This window comes from Colobus angolensis, unplaced genomic scaffold (assembly GCF_000951035.1).
Source record: "Colobus angolensis palliatus isolate OR3802 unplaced genomic scaffold, Cang.pa_1.0 Scaffold88, whole genome shotgun sequence".
In the NCBI taxonomy this organism is placed as follows: domain Eukaryota; kingdom Metazoa; phylum Chordata; class Mammalia; order Primates; family Cercopithecidae; genus Colobus; species Colobus angolensis.
In genome coordinates, this window is record NW_012122709.1 from 5,286,176 (window position 1) to 5,310,380 (window position 24,205).

At 46.0% G+C, this 24,205-nt stretch overlaps 2 protein-coding genes across 5 annotated transcripts in view; one reads left to right on the plus strand and one right to left on the minus strand.

Moving 5' to 3' along the window:
• SLC7A7 (solute carrier family 7 (amino acid transporter light chain, y+L system), member 7) overlaps positions 1-13,717 on the plus strand; it is a 47,246-nt gene extending 33,529 nt beyond the window's left edge. For all 4 annotated transcript variants that reach the window (XM_011930901.1, XM_011930903.1, XM_011930902.1 and 1 more), the window contains 8 exons: positions 6,976-7,101; positions 8,088-8,232; positions 10,672-10,795; positions 11,049-11,152; positions 11,432-11,528; positions 12,439-12,588; positions 12,826-13,009; positions 13,227-13,717. In XM_011930901.1, coding sequence (XP_011786291.1) covers positions 6,976-7,101; positions 8,088-8,232; positions 10,672-10,795; positions 11,049-11,152; positions 11,432-11,528; positions 12,439-12,588; positions 12,826-13,009; positions 13,227-13,333 — 1,037 coding nt within the window. In that variant the 3' untranslated portion in view covers positions 13,334-13,717. The remainder of the gene's footprint in view (positions 1-6,975; positions 7,102-8,087; positions 8,233-10,671; positions 10,796-11,048; positions 11,153-11,431; positions 11,529-12,438; positions 12,589-12,825; positions 13,010-13,226) is intronic.
• Positions 13,718-14,587: 870 nt separating this feature from the next.
• Positions 14,588-22,537, minus strand: LOC105503792 (mitochondrial inner membrane protein OXA1L). Its single transcript, XM_011930906.1, is given in 10 exon segments — positions 14,588-15,489; positions 15,574-15,654; positions 15,740-15,902; positions 16,011-16,115; positions 16,295-16,459; positions 16,643-16,728; positions 16,987-17,130; positions 20,414-20,627; positions 21,173-21,334; positions 21,818-22,537. Coding segments are annotated over 10 exon segments (1,497 nt in total). The 5' UTR covers positions 22,061-22,537; the 3' UTR covers positions 14,588-15,355.
• Positions 22,538-24,205: the final 1,668 nt, after the last annotated feature.

Consider the following 24,205-nt stretch of genomic DNA (forward strand, 5'->3'; position numbering starts at 1 on the left):
GGACTACAGGTGCCCAACACCATGCCCAGCTAATTTTTGTACTTTTAGTAGAGACGGGGTTTCACTATGTTGGCCAGGCTGGTCTCAAACTCCTGACTTCAGGTGATCCACCCGCCTTGGTCTCCCAAAGTGCTGGGATTACAGGCGTGAGCCACGGCGCCCGGCCCTAGTCAACATTTTTAGGGTTACTTCAGTGAAGACTCAGGAGGTATGTATGCTGATCAAATTTGCAGATTTCACAAAATTAAAGAAAAGATTTGAACTAATAAAATCAAGAAGGAAAAGTCCCTCATATCTAATACATAAGAATAATGCATAAAAACTCAGGAAAGTTACTAAGACTAAATACAAAGCGTCCTGTATCTGGGGGAAAAAAATTACTTTTTTTGTTTTGGAGAAAGGATCTTACTGTGTTGCCCAGGCTGTAGTGCAGTGGTGCAATCACAACTCCCTGCAGCCTTGACCAGTTGGGCTTAAGTGATCCCCCTACCTCAGTCTCCCAAGTAGCTGGGACCACAGGTGTGCGCCACCATGCGTGGCTAACTAAAAAAAATTTTTTTGTGGAGATGGGTTCTCACAATGTTGGTGAGGCTGGTCTTGAACTCCTGGACTCAAGCAATCCTCCCACCTCGGCCTCTCAAAGTGCTGGGATTATAGGCATGAGCCACCACACCTGGCTGAAATAAATCATTTTTATAGGTCCAGAAAGAGGGGAGGAAAGAGCTCATCACTTTGAGGTGGGAAAGAAAGGAGTTGTAGTAAACAATGATTTCAGGTTGAGACTCCATAGTCTGCAACAGTGTCTGGAGTTTTCTGTGTGGGGTCTCACATTTCTGGGGAAACACTGACACAGTGAAGTATATGCAGTAAATGACAAAGTGAAGTAAATGATAGTCCTGGGACGGTGAGGGGTCTGGAAGTCATATTTGCTCCACGAGGGGTTAGAAAATCTGGGTTTTAGCCCAAAGGAGTAAAAGACTCAAGGGGACAGGATGTTCATCCTTTTTTTTTTTAGACGGAGTCTTGCTCTGTGGCCAGGCTGGAGTGCAGTGGTGTGATCTTGGCCCACTGCAATCTCTGCCTCCCGGGTTCAGGCAATTCCTCTGCCTCAGCCTTCCGAGTAGCTGGGACTACAGGCTTGCGCCACCATGCCTGGCTAATTTTTGTATTTTAGTAGAGACAGGGTTTCACCATGTTGGCTAGGCTGGTCTCGATCTCCTGACCTCGTAATCCACCCACCTTGACCTCCCAAAGTGCTGGGATTACAGGCGTGAGCCACTGTGCCTCGCTTTTTTTTTTTTTTAAACTGGTCTACCTGTTAAATGGGATATTCTTTTTTTTTTTTTTTTTTTTTGAGATGGAGTTTTGCTCTTGTTGCCCAGGCTGGTGCAATGGCGAGATCTCCGCTCACTGCAACCTCAGCCTCCCAAGTTCAAGCGATTCTCCTGCCTCAGCCTCCCGAGTAGCTGGGATTCTAGGCATGTGCCACCACGCCTGGCTGATTTTTGTATTTTTAGTAGAGACGGAGCTTCTCCATGTTGGTCAGGCTGGTCTTGAACTCCTGACCTCAGATGATCCGCCTGCCTTGGCCTCCCAAGGTGCTGGGATTACAGGTGCACCTGGCTGGGATATTCATCTTTAATGTTAAGAAGGGTCATTGGGTAGAAGGGGGTTTAGCTTTATTCTGTGTGGAGCCAGAGGAGAGGTCTGGCACCACTGGTAGAAGTTGGGAGGAAGATGCTATTGGCTTAGTAAAAGCTAGTAAAAAAGCTAGATTTTACTAGATCTAGTAAAAAAGCTAGATCTTCCTTTATAGATCACTTCCTTTCCTCTATAGATCACTTTTAAAATGGAATGACGCTGGGCGCGGTGGTTCACGCCTGTAATCCCAGCACTTTGGGAGGCTGAGGCGGGCAGATCACTGAGGCCAGGAGTTCGAGACCAGTCTGGCCAATATGGCGAAATCCGTCTCTACTAAAAATATAAATATTAGCTGGGTGTGGTGGCGCACACCTGTAATCCCAGCTACTTGGAGACAGAGGCAGGAGAATTGTTTGAACCTGGGAGACAGAAATGGCAGTGAGCCAAGATTGTGCCACTGCACTCCAGCCTGGGTAACAGAGTGAGACTCTATGTTAAAAATAAATAAATAAATAAATAAAGGAATGAGTTGCCTAATAAAGTATTGAGGTTTTATAGTGCCTGGGAATTTGAAACAGAAAGTGGATTAAATAACAGCATAAGTTTTGTGTGTCTCATTGTGTGTGTTTAAAGGTAATAATGCTTACAGAATTGTGGGGTTAATGTTCTTTTTCAGGAACTGTTTCATTTAGGCATCTAAACTAAACCTGAGCATCTGATCCAGAGTGGGCCTGCAAGCTTTGTTCTGTTCTGGATCCCCCTGGTCTGGTGCTTTCTGGCTTTTAGTTCTAGTGCTGATGCTGGGCCTTATCACTAGAACTAGTCACCCTATGTAGGCTGGGTTTGATGATCCATTCAGGAACATCTCTTTAGATGGTTATAGGAATGACTTCTCTTTTTTTTTTTTTTCTTTTGAGATGGAGTCTCACTCTGTCACCAGGCTGGAGTGCAGTGGTATGATCTGGATTCACTGCACCCTCCGCCTCCTGGGTTCAAGCGATTCTCCTGCCTCAGCCTCCCGAGTATCTGGGACTACAGGCCCACACCACCACACCCAGCTAATTTTTGTATTTTTAGTAGAGATGGGGTTTCACCATGTTGGCCAGGATGGTCCTGATCTCTTGACCTCGTGATCCGCCCGCCTCAGCCTCCCAAAGTGCTACGATTACAGGTGTGAACCACCATGCCCGGCCAGTAGTGACTTCTTTGCAGATTCTTTTTTTCTCCCCCTGGGTTCAAAGCAGGAGTGCTGCTGCACCTGAGTCAAGGGTCAAAGGTGATTTCAGGTTATCCTCCTATAGACTTGGCCCACTGTTGGGTGGGGATTGAATTGCCTCTAGGGGTAGAAGGGGAGGGCATCTCTGCCCTTGAGGTTAACTTTCAGTTGCCTCCATATTATCCTAACCCCATGGTCCCCTCCTGTCCCCGGCCCTGAAGCAGGAGGTTGGGCTCCGCTTCAAGAGCAGTGCACTTGGCTGGGCTCTGGGGCCACTGGTCAGCTGTATCCGCTGAGGTGGAAACAAAAAGCCCTGTCAGCACTGCTGCCTGCCATACCCATTTCCTGCTCCCACAGCCAAGAGGCCCTGGAGGAAGCTGGGCTTTGAGGAAGAGGAGGGCTGGCTCTCTTCAGTCAGTTCCCTCTGCTCCCTGGTTTCTTTCTGTAGGATTCCCTTCCTCATTCAAACTGAGCCTTCTGTGCTCAGTACAGAGAGAAGATAAGGGCTAGAAGGTGTGTCAGTGGCTGAGGAATCAGGCTCAGGAATGGGGGAGGTGGGATACTGGTGGACAAAGAGAGGGATACATATGGATGGATAGAGAAGTAGAGAAGAGTCTGGGCACCGTGGCTCACACCTGTAATCCCAGCACTTTGGGAGGCTGAGGCGGGGGAGTCACCTGAGGTCAGGAGTTCGAGACTAGTCTGGCTAACATGGTGAAACCCCGTCTCTACTAAAAATACAAAAATTAGCCAGGCGTGGTGTTGCATGCCTGTAATTCTAGTTACACGGGAGGCTGAGGCAGGAGAACCGCTTGAACCGAGGAGGCGGAGGTTGCAGTGAGCTGAGATTGTACCGCTGCACTTCAGCCTGGGGAACAGAGCAAGACGCTGTCTCAAAAAAAAAAAAAAAAAAAAAAGAGCAGTAGAGAAGCAATAGGGATTAACATGTAAACAAGCCACCCAGGTGCCATGAATCCTCCCTATAATCCCAGTCACTCCTCAGAAGGCTGAAGTGGAAGGATTGCTTGAGGCCAGGAGTTCAAGATCAGCCTGGGCCACATAGCAAGACCTTGTCTCTACAAACAAATGAAATAATTACGTGGGCAGGGTAGCGTGTTCCTGTAGTCCCAGCTACTCAGGAGGCTGAGGCAGGAGAACTGCTTGAACCCTGGAGGCGGAGGTTGCAGTGAGCTGAGATTGCATCACTGCACTCCAGCTTGGGTGACAAAGGAAGACTCTGTCTCAAAAAAAAAAAAAATTAAAACAAATTAGCCGGGCATGGTGGTGCACAACTTTGATCCCAGCTACTAGGGTACCTGAGATGCGAGGATCCTTTGAGCTCAGAAGTTTGATGCTGCAGTGAGCTATGATTTCTCCACTGCACTCTGGCTTATTTGACAGAGTGAGACCCCCATCTCCAAAAAAAAAGAGAAAAAAAAAAAAAAATTAGGGCCGGGTGTGATGGCTCACGCCTATAATCCCAACACTTTGGGAGGCCGAGGCGGGTGGATCACCTGAGCTCAGGAGTCTGAGATCAGCCTGGCCAATATGGTGAAACCCTGTCTCTGCTAAAAATACAAAAAAATTAGCTGGGCGTGGTGGCGGACGCCTGTAGTCCCAGCTACTCCGGAGGCTGAAGCAGGAGAATCGCTTGCACCTGGGAAGCAGAGGTTGCAGTGAGCTGAAATCATGCCATTGTACTTCAGCCTGGGTGGCAGAGCAAGACTCCATCTCAAAAATAAATAAATAAAAATAAATAAATAATAATAAAATGTAGGCTGGGCACGGTGGCCCATGCTGTAATCCCAGCACTTAGGGAGGCCGAGGTGGGTGGATCACCTTAGGTCAGGAGTTTGCGACAAGCCTGGCCAACATGGTGAAACCTCGTCTCTACTAAAAATACAAAAATTAGCTGGGTGTGGTGGCACACACCTGTAATCCCAGCTACTTGGGAGGTTGAGGCAAGAGAATTGCTTGAACCCAGGAGGCAGATGTTGCCGTGAGCTGAGACTGCACCATTGCACTCCAGCCTGGGCAACAAAGGTGAAACTCTGTCTCAAAAAGAAAAATAAAATAAATAAAATAAAATATAAACAAGCCATGTATTTCCATTTCAGAATCTGCTATGGTAGTGGGTGGTGAATTGGTTGATTGTCCCTCCTTTTCCCTGCCTACATCCCTGGACAGAGCTGAGAAGACAACCTTGTGGCACATGGCTCAGATTCTGAGTCTGAACTAGAACTAGTCCTGTAAGCTTATTCCAGTTTGGTGTTGTGACCTATGGTTACCCTGCAGGGAATCATAAATTTGTATTTGGGGATCCCATTCCCCTGACAATGTGGCAGCATCCTTTGTGCCTAGTGTTTCTACTTGGAAACCTGGCTATGCTGTGGTTATGAGCCAGCCACAGAGCCTAGGATAAGGGCAGAGGTTACAGGCTGGGGAGAAGGGGCACTAGGTTGCTGAGTGGCTGGAGGCTGGAGTCCAGTGGGGAGTAAAGGATGGGTGACTGACTGACGAGGAGCAACAGATTTGAAAGATTTGTGGAGGGCAAGATACAGGCACTTTGGTCATTTTGTGGGGTGCTGCACACTAGTGTCTTTAATTATTAACTTAGCACTGGGGTGGCCTGGAGCTGTGGGTACATTTTTGCCCAGCCCTGTGATAAGGTTTGTTGTTTATTAGGCAGAAAGGCAAGCATTTGTATAGGGCAGGAATGCCCCTTCTCAGGAAGAGCAGAAAGGAACTTGGGCAGTGAGTAGAATGAGGGTGGTGGTGGAAGGGAGGGTGAGAGAGAGAAGATGGTGCAGCTGTTCTGAGAGGCCAGTCTTCCCTGCTTCTCAGGATGAAGTAGCCAGAATGTGATGAGGCCAGGACCTGACAAAATAGGAGGACAAGGGACACCAAGGCCACACCACTGCCAGGATAACTCAGAGTGTTTCTGACTGCTTCGGTGGCCTGAAGTAGGCAAGACCTGTACTAGGCCTCATTCTCTTGACTGGTAAGGCAGAGTGATGTTGACCTTGCCCTTAGAGCCCTTGGGAGAAGGGCTGTAAAATTAAGCCCTCCTTAGTGTTCTAGTTGCTGCACTGAGAAGGAGGGATAAATGAAGCGATTCGCTATGCTACCAGTGGGAAGATCTGTGTTGTTTTTTCCAGCTTTCTTCTCTGCTACATCCTGGGGCTACTGGTCAACCTCACAGCATCTGTGGGCCTCCCTTTTTGAATTTCTTCAAGTAATTCAAATTCAAGTCGTAGATTGTAACTTTTTTGTTGGGGAAGGGATAATGGACTTCTTTGAGATTCTGATAAAAGCTATGATCCTTTTCTAAGAAAAGGTATGAACCTTTTTCTTAGGTATATCTGTATTAATATGGACATAACACTTTGGGAAAAAGAATTTTGAGCCTTATGGAGAACCTAGTTAAGAACCCTGGTAAAAGGACTACCTGTACTTCGGAGTAGAAGGACTGGGGGAATGTGTGTGGCTCTTATTTCTCTATCGTCCCATCAGGAAAAATGCCCTGTCCCTATTCTACAGGAACCAATCTTAGCTGCAAGAATCTTTCCAAGCACAAAAGCAGGCAGCTGAGCTGCCAGGCAGTGGGCAGGAAATCTGGCCTTCATCCTAATCCTTGGCCACACGGCCTGACCTGCTGGCTCAGCATTGGTTAAGTCACAGCAGGACTCCTCAAGGTTAACAGTAATACCACAGAGTCAGAGTGCTATGTCCTGGAGCCCATGGGGAATGGGAGGTAGGAGGGAGAGACCGTGACTTTTCAGAGCCAAGAGCCGGAACAATCACTAATCCTGTATAGTTCCCAGTTGCCTCCCACTGCTGTGATTGGAAATTTGGATGTATTTTTTATGTAAGCAGATCTGCAATCACTTTGTTTTGTGTCTCCCATATAAGGTGCTGGGGGGTAGGGAGCATGGAGGCCTTTGCATGATAATGGTGAGGACATTCTGGAGTCTGAGGGTTCCAGTGCAGAGCAGGTCAGAGGGTCTGTCTTTGGCTGAAGGGTTTATCTGGGTGACTGGTACTGGAAAAATTGCTTGGGAGTCTGAGGTCCTACAGTGGTGAGGGTAAGTCACCAATCAGTATTATTTTTCTTTCAGGTCTCTTAACCTTCATTAACTGTGCCTATGTCAAGTGGGGAACCCTGGTACAAGATATTTTCACCTATGCTAAAGTATTGGCGCTGATCGCGATCATCATTGCAGGCATTGTTAGACTTGGCCAGGGTAAGAAATAATATTAGTAGCAACTAATCTTTGTTAAGCATTTTCTGTGAGCCACGCTCCTCTAAGTGCTCTTCGTGCATTATCTCATTTCTTATAATAACCTTATTTGGTAGGCACTATTATTATCCACATTTTATAGATGAGGAAACAGGCTGCAGAATTAAGTATCTTGGGCTGGGCAGGGTGGCTCATGCCTAGATCCCAGCACTTTGGGAGGTTGTGGCAGGTGGATCCCTGAGGTCAGGAGTTCAAGACCAGCCTGGCTAAGATGGTGAAACCCCATCTTGACTAAAAATACAAAAATTAGCCAGGCGTAGTGGTAGATGCCTGTAATCCCAGCTACTCGGGAGGCTGAGGCAGGAGAAATCGCTTGAACCCAGGAGGCGGTGGTTGCAGTGAGCCAAGATCGCACCACTGCACTTCAGCCTGGGCGACAGAGCGAGACTCCGTCTCAAAAATAAAAAAGAAAGAATTAAATATCTTGCCCAAGTTGCTACCGGTAAGTAGAAGAGCTGAAATTTGTATCCAGGACAACTGACCCAAAGTCTGTCCTTCAACTTCCATTCACACTGCCTCCCAGAGGAGACTGATCTTGGCAAAAGGGTTGACAGCCATGCGCTGGGAGCTGGCTTTGGCAGATTGCGATAGGAGGCAGGAATCAGGCAGCCTGCAGAGCAGAGCAGAACTGCATTGTTTCTATTCTCCAGCCTTTCTGCTCTATGGTGGTTTCTTATCCTAGAAAGCTACCGTGGACCCTTCCTGTCAAGATCCCCATCTATGTCATTAGGATGCAGGGCATTCTGGTCTATTTCTGTAGACGTCTCTCTACTGTTTCCTGTTCCCTTACTGGTACTCTTGCTGCCAAAGGTGTTGTAGGCCACTTACCTGCTATTATATTACCATATTCTCTCAGTCCTTTACTTGATCATCGTGAAGTGGAAGAATGAACCACTAATCCCCTGCCTTCCAATGTTCTTGGGTTCCAGGAGCCTCCACTCATTTTGAGAATTCCTTTGAGGGTTCATCATATGCAGTGGGTGACATTGCCCTGGCACTGTACTCAGCTCTGTTCTCATACTCAGGCTGGGACACTCTCAACTATGTCACTGAAGAGATCAAGAATCCTGAGAGGTAGGTACTGCACCACCAATTTTCCATAGCAGTGATAGCCGTCATTTAATGAGCTACTACTCTGTGATAGACAGCATACCACAACCACCTGTGAGGTTAATTTTATCAGCCTAATTTTAATAGATGGGAGGCCTGAGGCTCAGAGAAGTAACTTGTCTATGATCATAGTAACAGGGCTAAAATATGAACTTTCTCATGTATGCTTTGTAAATTTTTTTAAAGGCATTTTTACATTTGTTCATTAATTTCTGCATTAATTAAAGCAGGTTGTATTATATGCTTATGTATGTTTTTAAAACAGATTTTCCTTGATAGATATTTCATCCACCCTTATCCCCACATACATAGCTTTGGGATATAGACGTCCAGAAACCTTCCTATGTTTCCCTCTGATCCCTTCCTTGTCTCCTAAATTCATATTGACATTGTGGTATAGTTTCAGTCATTCAGTTAAGTCACCCCACCATTATTGCTCTGTAGTCTATATATAGAGTGAAAAGAGCACTGGATAGGAAGTCAAGGACCTAGAGTTTGTCTTTCCACTGGCTTGTTGGCTGACCTTGAGGGAGTTGCCCGGCCATCTCTTTGTCTGCTTCCTTATCTGTAATTGAGGGGGTTAAATTCTGTGATCTCCATGGCCTTTCTTGGCTCTAAAATTCTACAATTCTGGGAACTCAGATTTGCCAGGGAATGGAGTTTTTTCAGGGAGAGTCTTGCTCTATGTCCTAGGCTGGAGTACAATGGCACGATCTCGGCTCATTGCAACCTCTGCCTCCCAGGTTCAAGTGATTCTCCTGCCTCAGCCTCCCAAATAGCTGGAATTACAGGCGCCTGCTATCACGCCTGGCTAATTTTGTATTTTTAGTAAAGATGGGGTTTTACCATGTTGGCCAGCCTGGTCTTGAACTCCTGACCTCAGGTGATCCGCCTGCCTTAGCCTCCTAAAGTGCTGGGATTACAGGCGTGAGCCACCGTGCCCAGCTCTCTGTAAATGTTTAAGTCAAAAGAATCACAATTCTTATACCAATAAACTCCTTTTGGCTTGAGAAACAGAAGAGAACTCTTGGTACACAACTAGTGGTAACGCTATGGGAGCAGAGATAACAGAAGCAGGATGAAGGCCTGGGTGGTGCTTCCACCTACAGGACAGAAGCTGCATGACTCTGTATTTGCAGAGTATTTGCCCCACTTTGTGCTTCTTTTGGGCAGCCTTACTGTTAAGAATGTTTATAAAGTTCATGGCTTTATTGGGCTACAGGGACCTTGAGAGCTCTTTGCATCTTTCTTTTGCCCACCAGTTAGGATGGCTTCTGAGGTTCTCAAACTGAGGAAGGGGTGGGCAGACATATCTTCCAGGTTGCTTGTCAGATACACACACTTCTCTTCCTACTGAAGGCCTATCTTATTCTCTGAAGATGTTAAATTTCACAATTTGCCTCCATAATTTCCTTTTATATTTCTCAACCTTGAGGCAAAATTGCCAATGTTGATAACCTTAGAGATGGAATCCTGACACTGAAAGATCTTTGGAGTATAAAACAAAATAACCTCCCATTTTCCTGTGCATTATTATGCTGGGACACTCTTTGTTAATCCTTTTTTTTTTAATTTTTTTTTTTAGACAGGGTCTGACTGCCTTTCCCAGGCTGGAGTGCAGTGGCCCAGTCATGGTTCAGTGCAGCCTTGACCTCCTCGGGCTCAAGTGATCCTTCCACCTCAGCCTCCCAAGTAGCTGGGATTACAGGCATGTGCCACCATGCTTGGCTAATTTTTTGTTTTGTTTTTTGAGACAGAGTCTCACTGTTACCCAGGCTGGAGTGCAATGACACAATTTTGGCTTACCACAACCTCCACCTCCTGAGTTCAAGTGATTCTCGTACCTCAGCCTCCCAAGTAGCTGGGACTACAGGTGCGTGCCACCATGCCCGGCTAATTATTTATATTTTTAGTAGAGACAGGGTTTTGCCATGTTGGCCAGGCTGGTCTTGAACTCCCGACCTCAGGTGATCCACTCGCCTCGGCCTCCCAAACTGCTGGGATTACAGGCGTGAGCCACCACGCCCGGCTGCTTGGCTAGTTTTTTGTACAGACAGGGTTTTGCCATGTTGCCCAGGCTGGTCTCCAACTCCTAGACTCAAGCCATCTGCCCACCTTAGCCTCCCAAAGTGTTGCTACTATGGGCATGAGCCACTGATCCCAGCTGCAGAGTCCTATCTCCTAATATGATATTCCTTTCCCCTAATGTTCTTTAGTTCTTAAGTGTTTAGTTCAGAGCTTCAGCCACTATCCAGGGCACCGTCAAAGACAAGTGCATTGAGGAAATGTAGCAAGAGTCTCCATCCCTGGAAAGACTGGTGTGGCAGGGAGAGTCTAAGGATTAAAGGAGAGATACGGATATGACCGTGGGACTAATGTGTATTTTATTCTGTTTGGCTGTAGGAACCTGCCCCTCTCCATCGGCATCTCCATGCCCATTGTCACCATCATCTATATCTTGACCAATGTGGCCTATTATACTGTGCTAGACATGAGAGACATCTTGGCCAGTGATGCTGTTGCTGTGGTAAAGGATTTTCACTTGCAGGTTGAGGGTGACTTGTGGGGTACTGGGTATATTCTGGCTCTTGAAAGTCCTGGAAAGGGGTTAGATGGCCTTGAAAGGAGTTCATTTCGAATATGGGGCTTGCAAGAAGGTCCTGTTAGCCCCACTGTGGAAGAAGAGTTGGAGTCCTAATAAGGGGAATCTGGGGCATGCCCATCCATGTCTTTCATCCCTTTTAGATCCTGCTAATGAGTCTTCCATTCTTTTCCCTTAGACTTTTGCAGATCAGATATTTGGAATATTTAACTGGATAATTCCACTATCAGTTGCATTATCCTGTTTTGGTGGCCTCAATGCCTCCATTGTGGCTGCTTCTAGGTAAGAGTGGCATCTTTTGAAGGGCTATGGCAGTGGACGGTAGAACTTACAGGACCCGGACTTTGATTACGTGTGTTTTCCAACTGATACCATAACCTCTTTCTTCTCGTTTCTAGCAGAAGCCTGCAGTTGTCATTAATCTTAATACTGAGCTCCAGTCTATATTATCCAAACACTTTTGAAGGAAGGGATGGCAGAGAGGGAGGGCCATGTGGCAGGTGAACCAGGCTGCATCGTGTCCACCAATTTTCTCAGCTTTTCCTGTCTTACCTGACATAGGCTTTTCTTTGTGGGCTCAAGAGAAGGCCATCTCCCTGATGCCATCTGCATGATCCATGTTGAGCGGTTCACACCAGTGCCTTCTCTGCTGTTCAATGTAAGTCAGCTCAAGGATGAGACTGAAAATGATTGTGGGGGAAACTTTAGTAACAGCAGAAGCGACTGTTCTAGCTTCCTGAAAACTCTAAAAGAAATTCCAATAGAAATACTATTGGTGGATCAGAATGTTCACCACAGGCAAGGCACTATGCTAACCGCTACAGGCACTACAGGGAAAATCCAAATGCTCTAAGGAATGGTACACCTCTGCTCTAAGAGAAGCCATAAAGTACATTGTAATGATTGATTGCCATGACAGATAGTGAGTGATACGGTGTTTAAGAAATGATCACTTCCATGGGAGGAGAGGGTGAATGAAGAATTACTTCTAGAAGTGTATGTGTATCTTAAAATCCACCAAAATGTTCTCAGAAAAAAAAAAAAAAGGTGCATCTTGATGGCTAGGGTTGCAAATGGCAGAGATGGGCTTTAGGTAGGAGAAATAATATCAGAAAATCCTGTGGCAAAGCAGTATGGGTTTTAATACAGGTTGAATATCCAAAATCTGCAATGCTCTAAAAATCTGAAACTTTTTGAGTGCTGACTTGACACTCAAAGGAAATGCTCAGTGGAGCATTTTGGATTTTCAGAATCGGGATATTCAACATGCAGGAGGAGATAAGAGCTGGATAATGTAGGTTGGAGCCATTATGGAAATGGTCCTATGCAAGACTTTTGAGGGATTGTTTCAAGCTTGCTTTATACAGGTTGAAAAACCAGTTGAGACTACTGACTTGTAACAGAGGGGATAAGGTATTGAAACTAGAGTGTTAAAGGGATTAAAAACAGAAGAGGACCAGGAGACTCTGAGGATTGACGGGGGATGGATTTGGGAGGTATAAAGGGAGTGAAAAGCCTTTGGATTAACAAAGGCCCCGAGAAGAGCTGACTTGGGCTCACACTTACAGGGTATCATGGCATTGATCTACTTGTGCGTGGAAGACATCTTCCAGCTCATTAACTACTACAGCTTCAGCTACTGGTTCTTTGTGGGGCTTTCTATTGTGGGTCAGCTTTATCTGCGCTGGAAGGAGCCTGATCGACCTCGGCCCCTCAAGGTAGGGCAACTCCATCCTACCTCTGCTCTATCTGAAACAGCTAGAGTTGCTGCTACGGGGGACTATTACAAGACACTTTATTTAGAAACCTTTGCCTGGGACTTGGTGGTTAGTACTGTGTTGAAATTAAAGGTATGGAAAGAAGGCTCAGTGCGCTGATCCTTATGGGAGGTGGGGTTATTTTAGCTGTTAAGAATCCTGAGTTGTCCACCCCAGTTGTGTTTCCTGTGCCCTCAGCTCAGCGTTTTCTTCCCGATTGTCTTCTGCCTCTGCACCATCTTCCTGGTGGCTGTTCCACTTTACAGTGATACTGTCAACTCCCTCATCGGCATTGCCATTGCCCTCTCAGGCCTGCCCTTTTACTTCCTCATCATCAGAGTGCCAGAACATAAGCGACCTCTTTACCTCCGAAGGATCGTGGGTAAGTCTTGCATCCTTAAATCAGCTCAGCTATTGCAGAGCTTGGTTTTTGCCTTTTTCTGTAAATCTAGCCTCCAAAGACATCTTTGCCATAGCCCCTTCTTATGAACCCTTCAGCTTAATGGAATCACTCCCCTCAGGCCCAGTTCCATTCAATGACACTTGAACTCAGCCCAGTTAACCTCTTCTCAATTCCAACTCAAAAGTTTTCTTTGTAGGGTCTGCCACAAGGTACCTCCAGGTCCTGTGTATGTCAGTTGCTGCAGAAATGGATTTGGAAGATGGAGGAGAGATGCCCAAGCAACGGGATCCCAAGTCTAACTAAACACTATCTGGAATCCTGATGTGGAAAGCAGGGGTTTCTGGTCTACTGGCTAGAGCTGAGGAAGTTGAAAAGGAAAGCTCACTTCTTTGGAGGCACCTGTCCAGAAGCCTGGCCTAGGCAGCTTCAACCTTTGAACTTACTTTTTGAAACGAAAAGTAATTTATTTGTTTTGCTACATACAGTTCCAGACTTTTAAAGCGGACAATGGAGGAGACTGGGGAGAGGAGCACATCAGGTGTGGGCTTGGTGGTTTTAGAAGCACCTGAGTGTGCCTACCTACTCCTCTTCTCTTTTAAAAGGGCCCACAATCCTCCAATTGTCTCCTTTAGAGAGACATCAAACTATCACAGGTGCTGGATGACAATAAAAAGTTATGTTCCTAAAGTCTGAGTGGCTTCACTTTATATAGTATCTCTAGGACAGCTCCCATTAGCCTAGAAACACAAAGACTAAAAACAATCTTATGCTTGAAAGTATATCCATCTTTTCTCTCTCAAGCTAGCTGCTGAAGGCCGATAAACCAGGCTCTACACAAAGGCAGACAACAGAACTTCAACTGCTTTAGTGAAATGTTGGATTGTTACATAAAAATGACATGAACTTCCTTTTTGAGACAGGATCTTGCTCTGTGGCCAAGGCTGGAGTATAGCAGCATGATCTTGGCTCACTGCAGCCTCAACCTCCTGGGCCTAAGCTATCCTCCCACCTCAGCCTCCCAGGTAGCTGGGACTATGGGCAAGCACCACCATGCTCAGCTAACTTTTTAGCAGAGACAAGGTCTCGCCATGTTGCCCAGGCTGGTCTCAAATTCCTGGACTGAAGTGATTCACCCACCTCAGCCTCCCAAAGTGCTGAGATTATAGGTGTGAGCCACTTTGCCCAGCCTGGAACTTTCATTCTTAATTATCACTAAGAATTTGCACACATCTACTTCTTGAAATTTTTAAAGTAATCTTGGAATCAAGAAATGCAGTTATTATATTTAGATACAATCTCAACATTCAACTTATCAGCCATACCTCTAGACTGCAATCCAAATGTGGATAGAACAACACATGTATGGGTTGGAAGTTTAAACGCGTTTTTTTTTTTTTTTTGAGACGGAGTCTTACTCTGTTGCCCAGGATGGAGTGCAATGGCTTGATCTTAGTTCACTGCAACCTCTGCCTCCCAGGTTCAAGTGATTCTCCTGCCTCAACTGCCCAAGTAGCTAGAACTACAGGCGTGTACCACCACGACTGGCTAATTTTTGTATTTTTAGTAGAGACAGGGTTTCACTATGTTGGCCAGGCTGGTCTCAAACTCCTGACCTCAGGCCATCTGCCCGTCTCAGCCTTCCAAAGTGCTGGGATTACAGGCGTGAGCCACTGTGCCTGGGTGGAAGTTTAAACCCTTAATGCCAGGTTAAAACATTATATTTTCCAATGCCATGGGCCAGCAAAAGCTATCATGACCCACTCTATTCTTTGGTTTTCTTTTTTTTGAGACAGAGTCTCCCTCTGTTGCCCGGGCTGGAGTGCAGTGGCGCAGTCTTGGCTCACTGCAACCTCCACCTCCCACGTTCAAGTAATTCTCCTGCCTCAGCCTCCCGAGTAGCTGGGACAATAGGTGTGCGCCACCACGTGTGGCTATTTTTGTGTTTTTAGTAGAGATGAGGTTTCCCCATGTTGGCCAGGCTGGTCTCAAACTCCTGACCTCAGGTGATCCGCCCACCTCGGCCTCCCAAAGTGCTGGGTATTCTTCAGTTTTCTGAAGCACACACTCATTTCCCTGTTCAATAAGTATCAGGAAGCAGCATGTAGTACAGAGGTTTACTAACTCTGTGAATGGGAAGATCACTTGGCTACCCAGTGCTCTCTTATAAACATGAGTATAAGAGTGTTTCGTGAAATTGTTTTTAAAATGAACATCTCTGTGTGCCACAGTTCCTAGGATTGGGGCAAGGACACAGTGTCAAGTCTTGTTTTGAGGATGAGTCTTTGAAGAGAGAGAGTTCCTGCCAGAATGCGCACGGAACGTACATCAGCCAAGCGTGTCGCGCCAGGGATACTTTGACTTTGGTTTGCTGCTGCTGCTGCTGTTGCTAGGGATATTGGGAGGGTTATTATTTCCAGGTTGTAGGAGAGGGTTGTGGGTAAAGGTCTGTCGTAAGGGACCTAAGGGAAGAAGAGAAAATAAATCTCAACGAGAACAGAAAGAAGAAACAAAAGACAGAATTTTGGCCTGAAAGGACTATTTACCCCTGGCTGCTAGCTCCAAGTGATTCTGCATGCGTTGTTCACGCTCTCGCAGCTGACGCGCCATTTCAGCATTTTTCCAGCCTGTGTAAAGAGGTGCAAGAGTCACTTGCATTCCTATTTTTAGACCCCTCTCCCTAGTCCTGTTTCACAGAGGATGAGCCCTTACCTTTTTTGAAGCTCTCTAGGAAGCCTTCCCGTGGAGGTAATTTGTCAGGGTCATGTACAACACGCTGGGGGATTTTAAGTACAGTGCGTACTGCTGGAATCCGGAGACAGGATACTTGGCCCAGGGAAAACAAATTGGAGGAGAGCCAGTACATAAACACTGCCTGGGTGAGAACACAGAGAAGGGACTCAGAAGCTGTATCCCTGGTCAGCTTGCTAGGTGGCCAGGCTAGGCAGAAGGCCTTGGAGCCAGCCCATAAGGCATTACATACCGTGGGGAAATGCATGGTTACGGGCAAGGCTATCAGGGGCATCACTCTGATCACATTTCTCATCCACTGAAGGTCAGAACTTTGCACACCTGTCTCAGCACCTAGCTGCCAAAAGAAGTGGGGTAGAAAAGTCAGGAAAGCTGTCAGTTTCAGTGCACCTGTCTCTAATCTCTTACCCATCAACTCTTTCTCCAGCAAGTGAAGGATGACCATTCTGTACAATTACTTTACCCTCCAATCCCAGTTCACTTTGCAGGCCTGGCACTTGGCCAATCTGGGCTTACCTCAAGGACAGCCCACATTGTGGCAGTGACTACCAGTGGTAACATGTAGGTGGGATCGGATACCGTAAGATCCTGGAACCACCAGAGGCCACCTGTCTGCAGGCTGACCACAGGAAGGTTGGCCATCTCTCTCAAAGCAATGAAGAAGGAGATGAAGATTGGGGCCTATTACACAAGATAAACAGTGTCAGCATGCTTTACCAGAGGAAACATTTTCATCACCCCACTACTGAAAGCCATGTATAATCCACCACCACCTGTTTTTTTGGGGGGCCTGGGGCACATCAAACACAGAGAGGAAATTTGATGGGTACAGGATGAAATAAGGAAGGAAATGTTTTTGCTCACCTGAGTCAGAGGAAGAATGAGAGGTTTAAAGAGTTTAATACCATGTTTTTTCTGGTAAAATGCCATCTCCGAGGAAGCCTTGTAAACTGTGAGGTGAGGGGAAATTAATGGTTGGGGTAACAGTTACATCAGTGGAGGTGAACATCCTCATCATCTACCTGGCCTGTGAAATTTCGAACCAACCCTGGCCAGTCCTTGGGAACATTAGGCCCAAGAAACAGATAAATCTTTAGAACTTTCCCGACTGTGGCAACTTCTTATTCACACTGTTCCTTTCCCCCAGCAGAATGTAAGGAAAAGTGCAAATGTGGTCCTCTCCCATGCTCATTCTGCAACTGACTCACACTCAATATCGTCTCCTGCCAACTTGGCCTCTCTGACTCGACTGGAAAACTTCTGGATCTCTGGCAAGTGATTGTGGATCTTGGCTGCCTCTCGCTGGCCCATCACGATGAGAGGAAAAATGAGGCAGCGGGCAAAGACTGTACCTGGAAAATACAAACTAGGATTGGAGTGAAATTAAAGCAGTTCTGCAGCTAGAAGGTTGAAGGTTTTTAGGTCCTTATTGAAAGGATCTTATTCTTGCCTTGTCCATTCTGTGACTTATGCCTAAGAGGCCCAGAATTAGGGTCAGGTTTATGAATTAGTTACTTTAAGGCTCAGTTCTCTGATTCGGCATCACAAAAGTATGGCATTAACTTCTCTAAGCAGATGATTAGGAATCCTGTTTGTTTCCTCAAACAAAAAGGTGACAGAGCACTTTTCTAGATCAATAGCTTCCAAACTTTTCTGTGATCAAAAGAGCCTCCCTGCTCCATCAAACTGTACATGTAGCCCCAATGTACCGAAAAAAAAAAAAAAAAAAAAAAAACGTGGACTCTCCAGCCCATTGGAGCCACCCGAGGTGACTCCGTGTGGAGCAAAGAAAGGCTATTTGAGCCCACATTGCAAAATTACAAGCAAATAAATAAAATTATTGTGGTTTTAAGCCACCAAGTTTTGGAGTACTTTGTTGTTCAATAATAGCTGAAATGTACAGGCAAACTTGGGAGATACTGTGGGTTGGGTTTCAGACCACTACAATAAAGCCAATATCATAGTAAAGTGAGTCACAGGGAGTTTTTTTGTTTTGCAGTGCATATAAAAGTTATGTTGGGCTGGGCATGGTGGCTCAGGCCTGTAATCTCAGCACTTTGGGAGGCTGAGGCAGGTGGATCGCTTGAGCTCAGGAGTTTGAGACCAACTTGGGTAACACGGTGAGACCCCATGTCTTAAAAAAAAAAAAATACTAGGCCAGGTGCAATGGCTTATGCCTGTAATCCCACCATTTTGGGAGGCTGAGGCAGGTGGATCACCTGAGGTTGGGAGTTTGAGACCTGCCTGACCAACATGGAGAAACCCCATCTCTACTAAAAATACAAAATTAGCCAGGCTTGGTGGTGCATGCCTGTAATCTCAGCTATTTGGGAGGCTGAGGCAGGAGAATGGCTTGTACTTGGGAGGCAGAGGTTGCAGAGAGCTGAGATCTTGCCATTGTACTCTGGCCTGGGCAACAAGAGTGAAACTCCATCTGAAAAAAAAAAAAAAAAAAAAATGCTGCCCTGAGCAAAGGAAAAGCCTGGCCACAGGATTGTTTATGTGGCAGCCTTCACCTTGCTCAGAGGTCCCTTTACAAAACTCAGGGGCTTTCAGGAAGGAAGTCTGAAAGCCATTGTTCTAGAAATCCCTGGAGTAGGAAATAATCTGATGGCCTACTGCTTTAGCTCCTTCATATTTCTTTTCTCACACTTCATTTTTCCTGGTCATTCATTTGTTTTGATTTTTAGATCCCACAAATAAGTGAGAACATGGTGATGTCAAATATGAGACTAGGTTATAGGTTAGGCTTTATCAACATTATGATGAATGATGTGGAGTAGAAAGAGAAGGGAGCTAAGGATAGAACCCAGACTACTGGCACTGAAGGGGTAGGTAGGATAATCTGGAGATGCAAAAGTATGGTCAGAAAGACAGGGAGAAAAACCAGGAAAGGTTATCATAAAAGCCAAAGGATTGACTTTTTTATTTTTTTTGAACAGAGTCTTGTTCTCTTGCTGTGTTGCTCAGGCTGGAGTGCAGTGGCGCGATCTTGGCTCACTTCAACCTCTGCTTCCCAGGTTCAAGCGATTCTCCCACCTCAGCCTCCCAAATAGCTGGGACTACAGGCACCTGCCACCACACCTCGCTAATTTTTGTATTTCTAGTACAGATGGGGTTTCACAATATTGGCCAGGCTGGTCTCAAACTCCTGACCTTGTGATCTTCCTGCCTCGGCCTCCCAAAGTGCTGGGATTACAGGCATGAGCCACCACGCCTGGGAAAGGATTGATTTTAAGGTCTAAAGTGTCTAATGCAGAAAGACCAAGTATAATAAAAGTGGATTTAGCAATTATGTTACTGGCAGTTCAAATGAGGTAATATGAGTAAAAGCCAGATGGCTGAGAGAGTAAATGGAAAGAAGTGGGCTCACTGGATGCAGAGCAATCTTTTAAGTAATAGCTATCAAAAGAACGAAACCCAGTCATTTGTGACAACGTGGATGGAACTGGAGATCACTATGCTAAGTGAAATAAGGCAGGCACAGAAAGACGAACATCACCATGTTCTCACTTATTTGTGGGATCTAAAAATCAAAACAAATGAAGTCATGGGCAGAGAGTAGAAGGAAGGTTACCAGAGGCTGGGAAGGGTAGTCAGGGTTGGGAATAATTAATGGGTAAAAAAAAATTAGAAAGAATAAGATCTACTATTTGATAGTACAACAGGGTGACTATAATCAGTAATAATTGTATATTTTAAAATAAAGAATGTAAAAATTAGCCAGGTGTGGTGGTACACCTGTAGTCCCAGCTACTTGGGAGGCTGAAACATGAGAATCACTTGAACCTGGGAGGTGGAGGTTGCAGTGAGCTGAGATTAGGCCACCGCACTCCAGCCTGGGTGACAGAGCAAAACTCTGTTTAAAAAAATAAAATAAAATATAAAGTGTAATTGGATTCTTTGTAACTTAAAGGATAAGTGCTTGAGGGGATGGATATCTCCTTCTCCATAATGTGATTATTACACCTTGCAGGCCTGTATCAAAACATCTCATGTAGCCCAGAAATATATACACCTACTAGGTATCCACAAAAATTAACAACAAAATAAATAAATAACAGCCATCAAAGGAAGAAGAAAGATAGGGTAGTAGGTGAAGGGGAACTAAGGATGAAGTGAAGAAATTTTCCCCCAAGTAACACATGGGTATGCTTGAGCATGTTTACATGTTCAGGGTAGGGCAGTAAGGAGGGAAACGTTGAAGACACAGGGGAGAGAAGAGATCATTGATGGAGCAAGGTAGCAGAGAGACACATAATTCAAAGCAGAGTTTCAGCCTTTACAAAAGCAATGTGAGTGGCTTCCCAATTTGGGGGTTTAAGTGCCTGACTCGAACCTCTATTCTTCTAAACCAGGACAGCTTCATGACTGTTAATAAGATCCCCTGACTCTAACCCCATGTTTGTATTCAAATATCTATACTTCTTGAAGCCCAGATGATCTGGTGGTTTTATAATGCTCTTTAAGAAATACAGGTAGACCGCATCTAGGTATCATGTGCCTCTATCGCTCATTTGAAATCATCTGCTTTTCTGATCTCAGAGCTTCTGCAACTACTTCCTGAATCCATTCAAATAATTGCCATCTATGAGGTTCTATCCCTAACCCGTGTCCAGGGTATATTCCCCTTACATGCAGCAATGGCCCCCCACCAAGGTAGGCCCAGGTCAACATGCATAAATTCCAGTAAATTCTGGATCAGTCCCACTGGGGTGTATGACCCCAGCCCCAGTTCAGCGAAGCTCTGCTCTGCAGCAGCTTGGACTACATCTGCAGTCTCTCCAGAAGCCACCTCAGGTACCGCTGCGGGTGAGGGAGTTACAGGAACAACAGGAGGGGCCTGAACCTGTGTGAAAGAAAGTCTTGTATGATATTTATTCAGTAGTGAACACATAGAAAATGAGACCTTCTTAAAATAACCAGTACTGGGTTCTGTTCTCTCTACTTCTTGTTCTTCCAGGTTACCCTAGTGTACGTAGAATTCAAGCTTAAAAAGGACATCTCATTTTTATCAATAGGTAGGAAGAGAAGTTTCTTTGAGTAAGATTCCATGACTTCCCTTCATGCTGGGAAGTTACTTCTTTTATCACTGTTTCCCAAACTTCAGCCATTTGAATATCACTATTATGATTTTTACCATATATTAACAAGAAACAATTACTTTTCTTTAAAACAGCTCAGAAAACCCAATATAACATCTCTCCTGTTGTACTTCCAATTTCCCCACTGAATTGAAAATTCATCCCAAGCAGAGATGCTACCATTTTGGAGAGCTGTGTGGAGCGTGGACAAGAACTCTGCTTCATATTCCCCCTGCTCCCAAACAAAACAGAATATGAAACCAACCAGGAAACACCACTCCTAATATTGCAGGAACGAAAGGCCTCTTACCTGGACTTCTGCAAACGAGATGGCAGAGGTACTGAGGCTGCGGGGGCCGGAAGCCGCAAGGAAGAGGTAGTGTGGGCGACAGCAGCACCGGGCTGCTGGGAATAGGAGCCGTGCGGTCAGCGGTTTCCCGAGCCATGGCGAGGGCCCTGTGACGCTGTGGACCTAAGCGTGTAAAAGGATGATGGAGCCCCTTTACCGGGAGCAGAAGTCCTCGCGTGGGGGCAAAGGGGATTCATTATGCTAACTTCCCAGAAAGCAAGCAGCCCGGCCACTACAGGTGCAGACATTGCTATTACCGCGCGCAGACCGCTAGCCCGAAGGCATGCAGCTGGCGATGCCTGCAGAGCAAAGCTTCAATTCGGGTTCGCCGCATCTCAGTTATCGTAGACTCACATCGGGGGGCCCTGAGAACTAGGCCGAAGTGCTCTCGCCAGGGGCGAAGCCAATTCCAGAAGCTGACACCTGGCTGCTGAGCCCACAGTGTTGGGGACTAACCCTGGCGTGTCCTCATATGACCCGAGGTCATGACATTCAGGTCCCGGTGAGCGGGTCAGCGTCTGCTCATACGCCTAACACGAGCTGTCCTGGGGCTTGGTTCACTGGGTCAGGGCAGCATCCCGGTGCTCAGCCCCGGGGCATCCTTACCCGACGCCCGGACTGTAGCAGGCGCAGAACCTCCCGGCGTCCGCACATCAGTCCCATCGCCATTTTGTCCGGAAGAGGACTTGCTTTTGCGCCTGCGCACTAAGAACCACAACCCCGCGAGAGGAAGCACTTTTGGAAGCGGGCATGAAGCCAGAGTTGTTGCCGCAGATCAGGTGGTAAAAGAGAACGGAGCTTGGCGGCCATATTTGAAGTGGGTAAAAATGTGAAAAGCCGCGTTACCATGAGTACGCAGAGAGCCTTTTCTGGAGATTGAAAGGAAGTCGAAGAGCCAGGTTAGCTATCATCGTAAGCGATCATCGTTTGTGATGGCGTAAACCTGGGTAATTTTCCTCTAATGTCGCGATTGTCCTCTGATGCGTCAGTTTAAAAATAGCCTCAGAAAAGTCTTGGCTGTACTTGCAGAGGATTTTTCCCACTCAATGATGTTCGATTCTTTTGATTCTTATTGCTAGGTAATATTGTAATCGCAGGTCCAATGAAATTTGAGGGTAGTCTAGAGTCTGACAGAAATGAAGAGAAGGCAGCCGCTGGGAAATATTTTCCTCCCAGATAAAAAGACAAAGCTTCCAGAGGAGACTTCACCTTTCCATTTTTTCTTCTGTAAGTGGGGTGGTGTGAGGACTGACCATGAGGGGACAAGTTTCGAGATGAAAAGCTCACGTGCAGGCCGGGCGCGGTGGCTCCGGCCTGTAATCCCAGCACTTTGGGAGGCTGAGGCGGGTGGATCACGAGGTCAAGAGATGGAGACTATCCTGGCCAACATGGTGAAACCCCATCTCTACTAAAAATACAAAAATTAGCTGAGCATGGTGGCGGGCGCCTGTAATCCCAGCTACTTGGGAGGCTGAGGCAGGAGAATCACTTGAATCCGGGAGGCAGAGGTTGCAGTGAGCCGTGATTGTGCCACTGCACTCCAGCCTGGCGATAGAGTGAGACTCCATCTCAAAAAAAAGAAAAAAAAGGAAAAAGAAAAAAAGAAAAACTCACGTGCTGAAGATGGTTGAGGGCAAAGATAGAAAACACCCAAATACTTGATGATATTGAGCTGCTGTACCATGTTTGGAAACGTCTATCTCCAGACTTTGTTGTGTAAGGTAATTAAAGGTCTTGGCAGGGTGCAGTGGATCACGCCTGTAATCTCATCACTTTGGGAGGCCAAGGCTGGTGGATCACTAGGTCAAGAGATTGAGACCAGCCTGGCCGACATGGTGAAATCCCGTCTCTCCTGAAAATACAAAAAACAAAAAAACTAGCTGGGCATGGTGGTGCGTACCTGTAGTCCCAGCTACTAGGTAGCTGAGGCAGGAGAATTGCTTGAATCCGGGAGGTGGAGGTTGCAGTGAGCCGAGATTGTGCCACTGCACTCCAGCCTGGGCGACAGTGAGACTCCATCTCAAAAAAAAAAAAAAAAAGGAAAAAAAGAAGATAATTAAAGGTCTTTACTGTTTAGACTCTAAATCTGTTGCTTGGGTGTTCTGTTTCTTGAAGTTAAAATCATTCATCTCCAGGGAAAAAAGTTACTGCTCAGAAAGGTGGAGTTGATTATATTTGAACCCTTATAAAGTCTCTCAATATGCAGATTACTTTCTAAACAACAAACTATAGTATCAGAAAGATGCAATAACCTGAAATTATTTCAGTGACTGCTAATTTGGGACGATTATGAATGTACCTGACAGATATGGCAAAAATAGGAGGCAAAGAAATATAATACTGATTTAGTAATAATTAGTGATATGAGCTAACACTTACATATGTTGGATGCTATTGTAAACATCAATAGATTTTTGATATGGAAACACTGATTTTTTTTTAGAGATTACTTTTAAAGCTCAATACAATTAGAACTAATTGCAAATATACAGCTACAGAACACTTGGCAGGGTGACTATCTTATGGTACACTGCTACTTTGTTGACCCCAAATGAACCAGGCTTCACAATATTTGCACCTTTAGGAGTTCTATTCTCTTGAGTCTGGTTGGCCCTGTAACTTGCTTTAATCAATAGTAGAATGCATTGGAAGTGATGTTATGCCAGTTTGGGACTATGCCTTAAGAAGGCCGGCCTGATAGCTTCTGCTTTTGCATTCAGGGGAAAGCCAGCTGCTGTGTTAGAATTTTGACTTCTCAGACTTACTGCCTGTGAAAAGCCCAACCAATCACTTGAAGAAGAACGGAGGTTTGGGCTAACAGCCTCAGTTGAACCCTCAGCCAGCAGTCAACACCAACTTTTGCCAGCCGTGTGAAGAAGGCCATGTAAAACGTGGACTCGCCGGGCGCGGTGGCTCAAGCCTGTAATCCCAGCACTTTGGGAGGCCAAGACGGGCGGATCACGAGGTCAGGAGTTCGAGACCATCCTGGCTAAC